Source organism: Balaenoptera ricei, chromosome 8, assembly GCF_028023285.1.
Source record: "Balaenoptera ricei isolate mBalRic1 chromosome 8, mBalRic1.hap2, whole genome shotgun sequence".
NCBI lineage: Eukaryota > Metazoa > Chordata > Mammalia > Artiodactyla > Balaenopteridae > Balaenoptera > Balaenoptera ricei.
In genome coordinates this window covers 82,722,141-82,739,160 of record NC_082646.1, presented here as the reverse complement: position 1 = coordinate 82,739,160, position 17,020 = coordinate 82,722,141, and the positions used below count along the sequence as shown (strand labels likewise).

The 17,020-nt window shown below is 37.6% G+C and overlaps 1 protein-coding gene and 1 long non-coding RNA gene across 2 annotated transcripts in view; one reads left to right on the top strand and one right to left on the bottom strand.

Annotated features, from left to right (window-relative positions):
- The window catches only part of CCDC34 (coiled-coil domain containing 34), a 37,257-nt gene that overhangs the window by 14,634 nt on the left and 5,603 nt on the right, over positions 1-17,020 (top strand). Inside the window, exon 3 of the mRNA XM_059929617.1 lies at positions 4,111-4,218. Within this exon, the coding sequence (XP_059785600.1) occupies positions 4,111-4,218 (108 nt within the window). The remainder of the gene's footprint in view (positions 1-4,110; positions 4,219-17,020) is intronic.
- The window catches only part of LOC132369906 (uncharacterized), a 66,496-nt gene continuing 54,514 nt past the window's right edge, over positions 5,039-17,020 (bottom strand). Inside the window, exons 2-3 of the long non-coding RNA XR_009504486.1 lie at positions 6,980-7,146; positions 5,039-5,133 (exon numbers count right to left, since the gene is read on the bottom strand). This is a non-coding gene — a long non-coding RNA (uncharacterized LOC132369906). The remainder of the gene's footprint in view (positions 5,134-6,979; positions 7,147-17,020) is intronic.

The window sequence follows — 17,020 nt, the reverse complement described above, 5'->3', positions numbered from 1 at the left end:
GTGCAGAACCTGGCAATATTCTATTCTATTCTAATTTTTCTTTCTTTTCTTTTTTTTTTAAAGGCTAGTCATAACCCAGACATTGGTTTTAGACTCACAGTTTGGAAAACACTGATCTAGTGAATCAGTGGTATTGTGGAGCTCAGTTTATGGTATTTAGCTTTATCTCCAGCCTCACTAGAAGTCACTTGTTACACTAAGAAAAGGAGGGTCACTTCAAGTCATTTTTAGAGTCAGCATTACCATAAAGTTAGTTAAATTACACTAAATTATAAGGAACCCTGGGCTTTGGAGTAACATGGAACTAGGCTCAAATTCTAGTCTTGCTGTTCTAAATCTGTGATCTTGGAAAAGTTACTTAACTTCTCTGAGCCTCAGTCTCTTCATCTATAAGCCAGATGTTAGAGAGGCAGTAGTAGAGAGGTTAAAAGCATAAGTTCTTGAGTCATACATCCTGGATTCAAAACTGAGACCTTGGATCTTTAACCTCTCTCTGCCTGGATTATCAGTGAAAGGGGAGAATAACATTCACCTCATAGTGTTTTGGGGACTAAGTGAACAGCAGGATGTGGCCTATTATATAGGAAGCACTTAGTAAAAGTTAGTTGTTGTTACGTGTTAAAGGAGATGATAATAACTACTGAAGATTTATTTTGAGAACAGATTAAAATAATGAATATAAAGTCCCCACCTCAATGATTAAGCAGGTAGCAGAGTATAATTGAATGATTTAAACCTTTTCATATATTTAGTAATTGGACATTTCTTATATCTGTCATTACTTAACTCTGAAGCAGTTAAAATAGTTTAGCATGAGTCTTAACCATATCAGTTATGCCAGGGATATCATAACATATGGGTAAACTACTCACTTTGGTATAAACTTATTTTGAGCTATTGCGGTATTCACATTTTTTTCATGCCTTTCCCTTTGTTTTATTTTCTAAGTCATGTTTTCCTTATTTTCTGTCCTTATTTACTGTATTCTCTAATTTATTTATAAATCATATCATTAAAAGCACAGATTTTTAACCACAAGGAACAATTCATCTCAGATCCCTATTAAAACATGAGGGCCAGAGAGTAGCTTTGCCAAGGTTTTTTCAGTTAGTGGCAAAGCTGGGACTGGATCCTAGTTTTTTTGACTTCCAATTTAATAAGTGTTTTTTTCTACAATACCAAGATGCATTTTAGAAATAAAGGGGTCAGACTTAGTATTTAATTTTAAATTTACCCTGGCTTTCTTATATTCTTCCTTGAAATCTTGAAGGAAAATTTAAAGGTAATTGGGTCATTAAAAAGATCATCCCCCGTCATAAATTTGATTTCAGCAACATTTAGATTTGTTTCAGATATCCCTGTAAGATTGAGTTAAAAATTATTTTAACTCATCAAAATTATGCTTACAATTTTTTTTTACATTTGTAACTATGTTGAGGTGATAAAATGTGGTAAATATTGAACATTAGTATTGTGAAAAGCTAGCATATTGGTTTTGTAGGGCATGTAAATTTTACTTAAATTTTTATTATTTAAAAAAATTCTTTAGCAGACTGCCTTAAATTCTCTATGGCCTTTGGCTAATTTTAATTTTTAACATTTGCTTTAACATTTTAGTATCGTCTATTCTAAATTATAAAAATTATCAAAAATTATCTAATTTGTGAATAATCCAGGTGCTTTTTTTTTTCACCATCATGCTTTGGCCTTTTCATTCATCAGCCCTTAAAGAAGGAATAGGGCAGGATATAAAGTTGGTGGAACTCAGATATTGAGTTTTTCTGATTGTTACCTTTAGTGGTAAAACTTTCTTTGGAAGTCAGCAAAAGCTATTGAAATTAAAAATGCATGTTTAGGATCCTCTTTGGATTTTGGTTTTCTATAATCAAGTGTTTACTCTGTGGGAAGATATATAATTCTGTTGAAATTCAGTGGTGTACCAGAAGATGACATAGGGGCCTTGTGAGAGAAGACTCCAGCTGTGTCTGGAAGAGGCTGGCCTTGGTGGCAAAAAGATGGAGGCATTTAGGGTGGGAAATTCTGAGAGGGGCCAGCCTTGGAAGGGAGGGTTGTTTCTCAGAATGTGATGTATATTCTGAGGTTGCAAAGTACTTGAACAGACATCCTGAGATTAGAGCACTGTTTGGGTCAGTGGTAGCATTTTCTAGCTACTTTTGACCCTTCCTTCATCTTTAACTCTTATGTCAGCATTAACTAAAATTTGTGAACCATAAAATAGGAATACAATGTCTGATTTTTTTTCTGACTTTTGAGTTTAATTATATGAAGAATCTTAAAGGGTACATAAATGTAACCAGTCCTATCTTTAGTTATATATTTAAATAATTACTTTTCTTGATGATCAAATTTAGGACTATTTTGGAAAATGTGGTTGTCAAATCTATATCTAGTCTGTCATGCACATGCACATAGTCCCCCTTGTTTTGTGACACAAGTCCAGACTTTTGTCCCCTTCCACCTCATGTGCTGTGGCAACCTCCTAGTCCGTCTCCCTCGTAATAGTTCTGATCCCTTCAAATGCAGTTTTCAACCTTTATCATTAAGAGTTTTAAATCATCCCTTTTGCTATGTATTCCTGCTTCATAGTGTTTAATTTACTCTGCCTGTCTCAAAAGACCTTCTTCCATCTAGTTGGTACCACAGTCTGACTTTCTAGTCACCTCCCCTCCCCGTTCTAGTCAAGCCATCTCCTCACTGGTCCTCTCATGGTGCTCATTTTTACTACCCTGGACCATACTCTTTCTCCTTTCATCTTACCTTCCTTTCCGTTATCTTTTCTGAGCTCTTATTCTACACAGTATCTCGCAATGCAGCACTTCATTATTTTGTGTATATGGAATTAGATTACATCAGAGACTTCTAGAATTTCATCCCTGCATCTCAGTTCTTGCTATCTTTATAGTAAGTGCTCCATTTAAAAAAAAAAAAAAGTATTAAGTGAGTAATCAAGGGAGAGCAGCTGCAGAGGTAATGAAGAGTCCTTTTAAAACCAAGATGGATATTTTACTTTGGGGGGATGGGGGGAATATAGTGTTTAAAAGTTGGAAGACTCTGAATGAGTGAGGGAAGCTATTTCTGATGCAGCAGAATTTTAGGATGAGAGATCACAGAAGACAGGTATTCTTAGACCAGTTGTTCTCAAGTACACAAGATATGTTCTTGGTGTCAAGTTTTATCTTCATTTCATTTAACACAGTGGAATTCTCTGAGAGTTGAAAAATTGTCTTTCTCACTGCCACCCATGCTGAGGTAGGTAGGTCCTTGGGAAAGGGAGGCATGGGGATGAGGAGTGAGGTCCAGTGGAAGACATATAAAAGTATCCGATTTCTGGTATCTAAGGAGAGAGAAAAAAAATAACCAGTAATTATGGTAGTAGAGTCCTAGGAGTCTAGTTTGAACAGCATTCTCAACTAATGCAGTAATTTAACTGGTGAGTGACAGAGTGGTGGCATTCAGTTTGTAGTTTTATTTGGCCATACTTTCCACATTCTTTCTCCTGAGGAAATGCCCAAACGTGTAGATTCGAGTGACAGCAAGGCAGTTAAATAATCTAGGATATGAATGTGGTTTTGTTTTACACTCCAGCAGCTATAAAATCAGCAAAGAAAAATCTGGATCCTTTTTTTCCCTACATTTCTTCTTTGGTGTAACTCTGAATTAAAAGTTTAATTTAGGGATTATTTAATTCCTACCCTTTATCTTCATCAAGAACCTAGAAGCTTTTTATAACTGTAAAAAAGTTGCAATTTTCTTGAGCTTCTGCCAGTAGTGTACAGTGATGCCAAAATTTATGTGTAGGAAAGTTGATTTCAATGAGGGTAATTTAGCTGAAGTTTAGTCTAAGAAACTAGTGTTTTGCTGCCAAGCAATTATTTGCATTTCTAAAAAATGACTTACACTTTTTACCAATGCCTTCCTTTCACCATAGACTAGTTGCTTAAGTAAGTTAGTTATTGTCACTAATGGTATATTTTCTATAAAGGAAACTATATTCTTGTTTAATTTGGTTAACCTCAGACTTTTTAAAAAAAATATGTGAGGTTGAGTACTTCTATTAAATGTTGCCTTTTGCTTGAATAAAATTCACAGGAATTAAATCAACAGCTAGAGAAAAAGAAAGAAGTGGAAAAACGTGAAAAGAGAAAGATAATTGCTGAAGAAAAGCACAAGGAATGGGTTCAGAAAAAGAATGAACAGGTAAGGAGAAAAAAGTGTGCACACATACTGACGTCTCCTTTGCAAAGTCTTCGTCCTGTTACTCCTTGTCATTACCTATGTTTTCTCATTTTCTCTTAGATTCTTTCTTTCTTCTCTGACCTGATTTTTTTTTTCTCCCCTCAGGGACATTTATCAGATCTTTTGCCCTTTGCTCTCTGCTTCTCTCCCTTTTCCCTCATGTGGCTTCCACTCGTATCTGACTGCAAGTAGTCATGAAGTTTGTGTCTCCAGACCTGACCTCCCAGAACCTTGGATTTTCATCTGTTAGGTCGGTAGGCACCTCTTGACCTGCAAATCTAAAACAACCCATTTTTATCCATTCTCCTCTGATAGAACCATCATTCTGACTCCTTGATTTCTGATATTAGTACTACTCTCATCTCAATCACCTAGGCATAATCAGAATTCTTTTGTTTCTAATCATCCTCACCTTTCCTTTACAGTCACCACTCTCCTGTTTGTGATCTCTTCCTGTCAGGTCTCATTACATTTTTCAACTTATTTATTGTTTATTTCCCCATACTGAAATGTAAGCCCCATAAGGGCAGGGATTTCTGCCTTTTTGTTCAGTTACCCAGCAGCTAGATCAGTACCTGATGCTTAAAAATGCCCCAAAATATGATTTCATCCTCTTTGTCTTGCCAGACTAATCTTGCCAAAAAGTCAAGTGTCATCCTCAGTTCAAAATACATCTTTCATGATTCCCCACTGTCCTCTGAATAACATTTGAACTGTTCTAGCCTGGCTGGTTAAATACCTTCTACTCTCTGCTCTCCGAGCCACATCTCCTTCCACCTGTGCTGCCCTTCATTCCATACTGTCGGCTTCTGACTGGCATCTTTGGGGAGCACACTCAGGATAAGCATGGCCCATCTTCTTGGAGTATTAGTGTTGCTGGAAAATTTTGAGAGGAAAAATGTTAGTTTTATGTTAAAGCAAGCACAGATATTTAATAGAGTAGAACATAAATTTTATATTATTTTTAAAATACACAGTAGATTTCAAAGAAATCTTGGGCTTTGGACTGTGCTCCCCAGCCCCTAGGAATATATGTTCATGAGAAGTTTTGAGAACACTTCCTTTTTTTTTTTTTTATATGGTATCTATCTCCTCAGTATGGGATCTCATCACATTTTCCACCCTACCTTTCCTTTTATTATCCAACTCAAAGTATTTCCTACATGAAGCTGATCACATGCTGGAAATTCTTTTCTTCTCTGAGTCTTTGTTTAATTTATATCACTTTATACAAAATACAGTGCAGTATATGATATATTTTGTTGCTAGTTGTATTATGCACATGTCTTTACTTCCCTTGTAAATTTTTTGTTTTTTTTAATAAATTTATTTATTTTTGGCTGCGTTGGGTCTTCGTTGCTGCACTCAGGCTTTTTTCTAGTTGTGGCTCACAGGGGCTACTCTTTGTTGTGGTGCGCGGGGCTTCTCATTGTGGTGGCTTCTCTTGTTGTGGAGCATGGGCTCTAGGCATGCGGGCTTCAGTAGTTGTGGCTTGCGGACTCTAGAGCGCAGGCTCAGTAGTTGTGGCGCACGGGCTTAGTTGCTCCGCGGCATGTGGGATCTTCCTGGACCAGGGCTCGAACCCATGTCCCCTGCATTGGCAGGTGGATTCTCAACCACTGCACCACCAGGGAAGCCCCCTTGTAATTTTAAGACTCTTAAGGATAGGATTTTTTTGATATTTGTGTTTTTTTTAAGAGTTATTTTTTATATTTTTATCGATTACAAGATCTAACTAACATAATGCTTTGTAATATAGTAAGCATTTGTTTTTGGAATAAATGAGTGAATGAATAAACATATCATTTTCCTTTCAGTTTTAATACAGTCTTGTATTAAACCTCAAATTAGAAATTTTAAAAATATTTATCTTGTCACTTTGTTTTCTGTTGTGATTTTTCTACACATTTAGAATGGTACTTTTATTATTAATATCCAATTTTATGAATTCAGTCAAATGTTTGTTTAAGTTGTAAGACAAAAGTTTTACTTCTAACTTTTGGGTCCTAACTATTATTGAATGTAATGCCTAGTGGTATTAATAATAGTACCTAGTAAATAATTCCAGTAAATTGAAGATGACATAGCTTTCTTCATCCAAGTATTATAAGAAGGAAATTGGCTAGGCATGTGTATGTTGTAACCATAAATATATTTGTTCTTTACTTCAGAAGTAAATTATTTTTTTTAAGTTTGCTACATCCCATAATACAAGAAAGAGTTCTTTGTGAATAAATGCCAAAATCAAAATAAGCCTGTGTGACTACAACCAAGCTTTGAGTGATACTTTTTTGAAGTTTATAGCTAGAAAATAAAAGTTTTGCATGTATTGAAGAGTATGCTCTCTCCTCTAAAAGCTTCTCTTATCTTCTGACTCCATTAAGCTCATTTTACCATGCTAATCAAACATAGTTGTTGTTTGTCTAAGAATGTAGAGATGATATATTCTCTGTTTTAATTAGTGGCAGTAGGTCTAATCCAATTATTTGAGAAAAATTATTTCTTTCTTTTGGAGGGAAGTGGCTTGCCCTGACATAAATCACTAATTATCGAAAGCAAGATTCCATAAGGTTGAGAAGAGTTTAAAAATGAACCTTGAGAAATTTACTTATTCTGCAGAATTCCTGTGCATATTAAGGAATAATTGATCACTCTAATTTTTTTTTTTTTTTTTTGCCTTAAGAACTATCAGATTTCTTATTTCAGTCTTGGTTATACTTACCTCTATTTGTAGAGACTGCTCTTCTGGTTCTTCTCTTCCTGTCTGGCATCTAGCTTTTTTCTCCTCTGTTTACATTTCATGGTGTGTGGTCCTCTGCTGCTTCCAGCTTCATTCACATTTTAGATATATCTGTGGCATTATTTTCTCTAAGTCATTTTCACTGTGTTCTATCAAAAAATCAGACAAAAAGAATTTATGTATCCATTAGCAAAGCTAATTTCTTATATTGTGCTATAAATTGTTAAATCCTTTTCAAATAAATGGCTTATCTCAGCTGGTACTCTGACGTTTGTGTTGCCATGCTAATTCATTTTTTAGATTTGTTTTTTACAGTGTGTTACCACATATTTTGCAAAAGGGCATTTGCCTTCATTGTTTGAGAATTAAAAATAAGTTTATTTTTAAAGTTTTTTTAAACCATGGAACTGCTTTTTTAATGTAAAACATTAATTCCAATCAGCAAAGTGTATGATTGATAACACTGTCATCAGTGCATCATTCATGCATTCAGCACGTTTATTATGTGCCAGATACTATTGAAGGAACCAAAATAGAAATTCAGAAACTTTGAGTAGTCAGTCAGTTGGTTTGTTAGTTTCCTTTAGTTTGAAGAAACAAAGGTTCTCTCAGGGCACCATCATCTTAAAAAAAAAAAAAAAGAAGGTTTATTGTTATTCTCTGTGTGGTACAGAACTGCAGTGCCAGAAAATCTGAAGCCACTTAGTGGCTGGCTACTCTCTCTCAGTACTTCTCTCTGAATGTCTGCTCTGGTCTCCTTTTGCTAACTAAAGGCATTTTATCCTCTCTTCTGTAGTTTAAATGCTGCAGAGGGCCTGTCTGATGTTTTAAAATCAACTTCATTGAGCAATAATTTACATACAATAAAACACACCTATTTTAAGTTTGATGAGGTTTGACAAGCTTATGTACCTGTGAAACCGACATTATAGTCAAGGTAGAGAACATTTCCTTCACTCCAAATAGTTACCTTGTGCTCCCTTGCATTCAGCCCCTGCTTCCCACCAACTAACCCCAGCTCCAAGGAAGGATAAGTCTGCTTTCTGTTCCTGTAGACTAGATTTGCCTTTTCTAGAATTTCCTATAGGTAGAATCATTCAATATATATTCCTTTGTGTCGGGCTTCTTTTGTTTTTAAAAATTGCCGATATTTCATGTATTAAGATTGTTCCTTTTTATTGCTGAGTGATAGTCTATTCTGTGGAATACCACAAATTGTCTATCCATTCACTAGTTGATGGATAATTGGGTTGCTTCCAGTTTTGGGATATTATGAATAAAATTCTGTGACCACTTATGTACAAGTCTTTTTGTGGATACTTGTTTTCATTGCTCTTGGTTAAATGCCTAGGGACTGAATTGCTGGGTTGTATGGTAAGTGTGTGTTTAACTTTAAAAAACAGTTCGGCAATTTCTTATAAAGTGCTTGTGCCATTTCTACATTCCTGCCACTATTGTCTGAAAGTTCCAAGTGCGCCACATCCTTGCCAGATTCTCAGTCTTTTTAACGTTGTCATTCTATTAAGTGTGTAGTAGTATATCATTGTTGTTTTAATTTCCATTTTCCTGAGATCTAATGATATTTGCCATCTTTTCATAAACTTATTCTCTTTGTCTACTAGGGCTGCCGTGACAAAATACTGAATACCACAGATTGAGTGGCTTAAACAACAGAAATTTATTTTCTTACAGATCTGTAGGCTGACAGTCCAAAATGAAGGTGTCTGTAAGGTTTGGTTTCTCTTGCAGCCTCTCTCTTTGGATTGCAGATGACTGCCTTCTCTCCATACCCTCACATGGCCTTTTCTGTGTGCGTGCCCATCCACGATGTCTCTTCTTCCTTTTGTAAGGACACCAGTCCTTTTGGATTAGGGCCCCACCTTTATGAACTTGATTACCTCTTTAAAAGTCCTATCTCAAAATACAGTTACAGGCTGGGGGATCAAGATGGTGGAGGAGTAGGACAGGGAGCTCACCTACTCCCACAAAAACATTCAGAACACATCTGCAAGTGGAACGATTCACATAGAACATCTACTGAACGCCAGCAGAAGACCTCAAACTTCTGAAAAGACAAGAAAACCTCCAAGTACTGGGTAGGACAAAAGGAAATAGAAAGGAATCGGGACGGGCCTGCACCACAGGGAGGGAGCTGTGAAGGAGAAAAGGTTCCCGCACCCTGGGAGTCCCTTCACCGGTGGGGGATCAGCCTGGAGGGAGGGGGAGCTTCAGAGCCTAGGAGGAGAGCACAGCAACCGGTTTGCAGAAGGCAAAATGGAGAGTAACCTGCACAGAAGGTCGGCACCACCACCTTGCGTTCTCCAGACTGAGATGCTCCTCTGTTGATGCAGGTGGGGACTGGATGCTCAGAGGTCAGACCCAGGGAAAGGACTGGGGTTGGTTGTGCAGAGACAGTCTGCAGAGGCTAGCTTGTGGCACCTGAGGGTGTACTCAGAAGAAGCTGGCGCCTGCCAGAAAAGCAAGGTGCCACTATTAGGGGCACATGAGGAGAGGGGCAGGACCACCATAAGTGCTTCTTTCCCTGTAAGTGCTCCCAGGCAACGGGACACTGCCTACAGAAGCTCTGGGGGTGGGCTCAAGTCACCACTGCAATCATGGGCTCCATAGGCAGGCACGGGCCACCACTACGAGATCTGCAAGAAGTTGCCAAGCGCTGCCCACACTGTCTTGGGAGTGCACAAGGGCTGCTGCACCTGCACACCCCATATCAAGGGGATAACAGCCAGCCCATGCTGAGGAAAGAGACAGTAAGCATCCAAACTAAAAGCAGCCCCTTGATTCTGGAAAAGATGGTGGAGTAGAAGGCCTTGAGCTCACCTCCTCTCATGAAAACACCATAATCACAACAAACTGCTGAACAGCCATCGACAAAGAAGACTGGAACCTACCTAAAAACATAGTTTACATTCAAAGACAAAGAAGAAGCTGCAATGAGATGGTAGGAGAGGCGCTTTCATAACATAATCAAATCCCATACCCGCCAGGTGGGCGACCCAGAGACTGGAAAATAATTATATCGAAGAGGTTCTCCCACAAGAGTGAAAGTCCTGAGCCCCACTTCAGGCTCCCCAGGCTGAGGGTCTGGCATCAGGAGGAGGAATCCCAGAGCACTTGGCTTTGAAGACCAGTGGGGCTTGAGTGCAGGAGCTCCACAGGACTGAGGGAAACAGAGATTCCACTCTTGGAGGGCACACACAAGGTTTCATGTACACTGGGACCCAGCACAAAGCAGTAATTCCATAGGAGCTTGGGCTGAACCTACTTATGAGTCTTGGAGGGTCTCCTGGGGAGGTTGGGATTGGCTCTGGATCACTATGGGGGGGGGGCAAGGACACTGGTGGCAGAGGACCCAGAGAATATTGATTGGCTTGAGCTCTCCCAGAGGTTGCCATTTTGGCACCAAGACCTGGTGCTACCCAGCAGCCTACAGGCTCCAGTGCGGGAATGCCTTAGGCCAAACAACCAGCAGGATAGAAACACAGCCCCACCCATCAGCAGACAAGCTGCCTAAAGCCGTGCTGAGCTTACAGCCACCTCTATACACACCCTTTGACATGGTCTGCCCACCAGAGGGAGAAGACCCAGCTCCACACACCAGTGGGTAGGGACCAGTCCCACCAGGAAGCCTGCACAAGCCCCAGGACCAACCTCACCTACCAGAGGGCAGACACCAGAAGCAAGAGGAGCTACGATCCTGCAGCCAGTGGAAAGAAGACCACAAACACAGAAAGTTAGACAAAATGAGATGGCAGAGAAATATGTTCCAGACGAAGGAACAAGATAAAAACCCACAAGAACAACTGAAACAAGTGGAGATAGGCAAACTACCTGAAAAAGAATTTAGAGTAATGATAGTAAAGATGATCCAAAATTTCTAAAAAGAATGGAGGCACAGATTGAGAGATACAAAAGATGTTTAACAAAGAGAATATCTAAAGAATAAACAAACAGATGAACAATACAATAACTGGAATGAAAAATACACTAGAAGGAATCAATAGCACAAGAATTGAGGCAGAAGAATGAATAAGTGAGCTGGAAGACAGAATGTTGGAAATCACTGCTGCAGAACAAAATAAAAAAAAAGAATGAAAAGAAATGAGGACAGTCTTGGAGACCTCTGGGACAACATTAAATGCACCAACATTAGCACTATAGGGTCCCAGAAGGAGAAGAGAGAAAGCCTGAGAAAATATTTGAAGAGATTATAGCTGAAAACAACCTTAACATTAGAAAGGAAACACTCAAGTCTGGGAAGCACAGAGAGTCCCATACAAGATAAACCTAAGGAGGAACATGATGAGACACATACTAATCAAACTGACAAAAATTAAAGACAAAGAAAAACTATTAAAAACAACAGGGAAGAGAAACAAATAACATACAAGGGAATCCCCATAAGGTATCTGCTGATTTTTCAGCAGAAAATCTGCAGGCCAGAAGGGAGTGGCTGATGTTTTTAAAGTGACGAAAGGGACAAACCTACTACCAAGAATACTCTACCCAGCAGACTCTCATTCAAATTTGACGGAGAAATCAAAAGCTTTACAGACAAACAAAACCTAAGAGAATTCAGCACCACCAAACCAGCTTTGAAACAAATGCTAAAAGAATTTCTGTAGGCAGAAAAGACCACAACTAGAATCAAGATAATTATGAATGGGAAAGCTCACCAGTTAAGAAAAACATAAAGCAAAGGTAGGAAATCATCCACACACAAATATGATATTAAAACCAGCAGTCGTGAGAAGAGAGTACAAATGCAGGATATTGATAATGCATTGGAAATTAAGAGACCAGCAAATTAACACAGTCTTGTACATATATAGACTGCTATGTCAAAACCTTTTGGGAACCACAAACCAAATATCTACAATAGATACACACATGAAAAAGAAAAAGCAACCCAATCACAATGCTAAAAGATAAACATCAAATCACAAGAGAAGAGGAAGGGAAGAAAAAAGACCTACAAAAACAAATCCTAAACAGTTAACAAAATGTCAGTAAGAACACACATATCGATAATTACCTTAAATGTAAATGGATTAAATGCTCCAACCAAAAGACACAGACAGGCTGAATGTATACAAAAACAAGACCCATATATATGCTGTCTACAAGAGACCCACTTTAGCCCTAGGGACACACAGAGTGAATGTGAGGGGACGGAAAATGGTATCCCATGCAAATGGAAATCAAAAGAAAGCTGGAGTAGCTATACTCATATGAGATAAAATAGACTTTAAAATAAAGAATGTTAGAACAGACAAGGAAGGCCACTACATAATGATCAATGGATCAATCCAAGAAGAAGATATAACAATTATAAATATATATGCACCCAACATAGGAGCACCTCAATACATAAGGCAACTGCTAACTGCTATGAAAAAGGAAATCGACAGTAACACAATAATAGTGGGGGACTTTAACACCTCACTTACACCAATGGACAGATCATCCAAAATGAAAATACATAAGGAAACAGAAGCTTTAAATGACACAATAGACCAGGTAGATTTAATTGATATTTATAGGACATTCCATCCAAAAACAGCAGTTTACACGTTCTTCTCAAGTGCGCTTGGAACATTCTCCAGGATAGATCACATCTTGGGTCACAAATCAAGCCTCAGTAAATTTAAGAAAATTGAAATTATATCAAGCATCTTTTCTGACCACAATGCTATGAGATTAGAAATGAATCACAGGGGAAAAAACTTTAAAAACACAAACACATGGAGGCTAAACAATACGTTACTAAATAACCAAGAGATCACTGAAGAAATCAAAGAGGAAATCAAAAAATACCTAGAGACAAATGACAATGAAAACACGACGATCCAAAACCTATGGGATGCAGCAAAAGCAGTTCTAAGAGGGAACTTTATAGCTATGCAAGCCTACCTCAAGAAACAAGAAGAATCTCAAATAAACAATCTAACCTTACACCTAAAGGAACTAGAGAAAGAAGAACAAACAAAACCCAAAGCTAGCAGAAGGAAAGAAATCATAAAGATCAGAGCAGAAATAAATGAAATAGAAACAAAGAAAACAAGAGCAAAGATCAATAAAACTAAAAGCTGGTTCTTTGAGAAGATAAACAAAATTGATAAACAATTAGCCAGACTCATCAAGAAAAAGAGGGAGAGGACTCAAATCAATAAAATTAGAAATGAAAAAGGAGAAGTTACAACAGACACCGCAGAAATACAAAGCATCCTAAGAGACTACTACGAGCAACTCTATGCCAATAAAATGGACAACCTGGAAGGAATGGACAAATTCTTAGAAAGGTATAACCTTCCAAGACTAATCAGGAAGAAATAGAAAATATGAACAGACCAATCACAAGTAATGAAATTGAAACTGTGATTAAAAATCTTCCAACAAGCAAAAGTCCAGGACCAGATGGCTTCACAGGTGAATTCTATCAAACATTTAGAGAAGAGCTAACACCCATCCTTCTCAAACTCTTCCAAAAAATTGCAGAGGAAGGAACACTCCCAAACTCATTATATGAGGCCACCATCACCCTGATACCAAAACCAGACAAAGATACTACAAAGAAAGAAAGTTACAGACCAATATCACAGATGAATATAGATGCAGAAATCTTCAGCAACGTACTAGCAAACAGAATCCAACAACACATTAAAAGGATCATACACCATGATCAAGTGGGATTTATCCCAGGGATGCAAGGATTCTTCGGTGTACGAAAATCAATCAATGTGATACACCATATTAACAAATTGAAGAATAAAAACCATATGATCATCTCAATAGATGCAGAAAAAGCTTTTGACAAAATTCAACACCCATTTATGATAAAAAACTTCAGAAGGTGGGCATAGAGGGAACCTACCTCAACATAATAAAGGCCGTATACGACACACCCACAGCAAACATCATTCTCAATGGTGAAAAACTGAAAGCATTTCCTCTAAGATCAGGAACAAGACAAGGATGCCCACTCTCACCACTGTTATTCAACATAATTTTGGAAGTCCTAGCCACGGCAATCAGAGAAGAAAAAGAAATAAAAAGAATACAAATTGGAAGTGTAGAAGTAAAACTGTCACTGTTTGCAGATGCCATGATACTGTACATGGAGAATCCTAAAAATGCCACCAGAAAACTGCCAGAGCTAATCAATGAATTTGGTAAAGTTGCAGGATACAAAATTAATGCACAGAAATCTCTTGCATTCCTATACACTAATGATGAAAAATCTGAAAGAGAAATTAAGGAAACACTCCCTTTTACCACTGCAACTAAAAGAATAAAATACCTAGGAATAAACCTACCTAGGGAGACCAAAGACCTGTATGCAGAAAACTATAAGACACTGATGAAAGAAATTAAAGATGATACCAACAGGTGGAGAGATATACCATGTTCTTGGATTGGAAGAATCAATATTGTGAAAATGACTATACTACCCAAAGCAATCTACAGATTCAGTGCAATCCCTATCAAATTAGCGATGGCATTTTTTAAGGAACTAGAACAAAAAATCTTAAAATTTGTATGGAGGCACAAAAGACCCCGAATAGCCAATGCAGTCTTGAGGGGAAAAAAACAACTGGAGGAATCAGACTCCCTGACTTCAGACTATACTACAAAGCTACAGTAATCAAGACAATATGGTACTGGCACAAAAACAGAAACATAGATCAATGGAACAAGATAGAAAGCCCAGAGATAAACCCACGCACCTATGGTCAACTAATCTATGACAAAGGAGGCAAGGATATACAATGGAGAAAGGACAGTCTCTTCAATAAGTGGTGCTGTGAAAACTGGACAGCTACATGAGAAAGAATGAAATTAGAACACTCCCTAACACCAAACACAACAATAAACTCAAAATGGATTAGTGACGTAAATGTAAGACCGGACACTATAACACTCTTAGAGGAAAATGTAGGAAGAAAACTCTTTGACATAAATCACAGCAAGGTCTTTTTTGATCCACCTCCTAGAGTAATGGAAATAAAAACAAAAATAAACAAATGGGACGTAATGAAACTTCAAAGCTTTTGCACAACAAAGGAAACCATAAACAAGACAACTGTCAGAATGGGAGAAAATATTTGCAAACGAATCAACAGACAAAGGATCAATCTCCAAAATATATAAAGAGCTCATGCAGCTCAATATTAAAGAAACAAACAACCCAATCCAAAAATGGTCAGAAGACCTAAATAGACATTTCTCCAAAGAACAGATACAGATGGCCAAGAAGCACATGAAAAGCTGCTCAACATCACTAATTATTAGAGAAATGCAAATCAAAACTACAATGAGGTATCACCTCACACCAGTTAGAATGGGCATCATCAGAAAATCTACAAACAACAAATGCTGGAGAGGGTGTGGAGAAAAGGGAACCCTCTTGCACTGTTGATGGGAATGTAAATTGATATAGCCACTATGGAGAACAGTATGGAGTTTCCTTAAAAAACTAAAAATAGAATTACCATATGATCCAGCAATCCCGCTACTGGGCATATACCCAGAGAAAACCATAATTCAAAAAGACACATGCACCCCAATGTTCTTTGCAGCACTATTTACAATAGCCAGGTCATGGAAGCAACCTAAATGAGCATTGACAGACGAATGGATAAAGAAGATGTGGTACATAAATACAATGGAATATTACTCAGCCATAAAAAGGAACGAAATTGGGTCATTGTTGAGACATGGATGGATCTAGAGACTGTCATACAGAGTGAAGTAAGTCAGAAAGAAAAACAAATATCGTATATTAACACATGTATGTGGAAGCTAGAAAAATGGTACAGATGAACTGGTTTGCAGGGCAGAAGTTGAGACACAGATGTAGAGAACAAACGTATGGACACCAAGGGGGCAAAGCCGTGGGGGTGTGGGGATGGTGGTGTGATGAATTGGGCGATTGGGGTTGACATGTATACACTGATGTGTATAAAATTGATGACTAATAAGAACCTACTGTATAAAAAAGTAAATAAAATAAAATTGAAAAAAGAAAAAAAAGTATGCAGAAGATCTAAATAGACATTTCTCCAAAGAAGACATACAGATGGCCAAAAAGCACATGGAAAGATGCTCAACATAACCAATTATCATTGAAATGCAAATCAAAACTACAATGAGGTATCACCTCACACCGGTCAGAATGGCCATCATAAAAAGTCTACAAAGAATAAATGCTGGATAGGGTGTGGAGAAAAGGGAACTCTCCTACACTGTTGGTGGGAATGTAAATTGGTAGAACCAGTATGGAGAACATTATAGAGGTTCCTTAAAAAACTAAAACTAGAACTACCATATGATCCAGCAATCCCACTCCTGGGCATATATCTGGAGAAAACCATAATTCAAAAAGATAGGTGTACCCCAATGTTCATTGCAGCACTGTTTACAGTAGACAAGACATGGAAGCAACCTAGTGTCCATTGACAGAGGAATGGATAAAGAAGAGTTGGTACATACTTACAATGGAATATTACTCAGCCATAAAAAAGAACAAAATGCCATTTGCAGCAACATGGATGGACCAAGAGATTATCATACTTAGGGAAGTAAGTCAGAGAAAGAGAAATATCATATGATGTCATTCATATGTGGTATCAAATTTTTAAAAAATGATACAAATGAACTTATTTACAAAGCAGAAACAGACTTACCCATATTGAAAACAAAGTTATGGTTACCAAAGGTGAAACATGGGGGGTGGGGTGATAAATCAGGAGCCTTGTGATTAACATACGCACACTACTATATACAACAAGGACCTACTGTATAGCACAGGGAACTCTACTCAATATTCTGTGATAACCTATATGAGAAAAGAATCTGAAAAGTAATGAATATGTCTGTGTATAACTGAATCACTTTGCTGTACACCTGAAACTAAACACAACATTGTAAACCACCTATACTCCAATTTAAAAAAAAGAAAAAAAAGTTACATTGAGGATCAGGGCTTCAATATATGAATTTTGG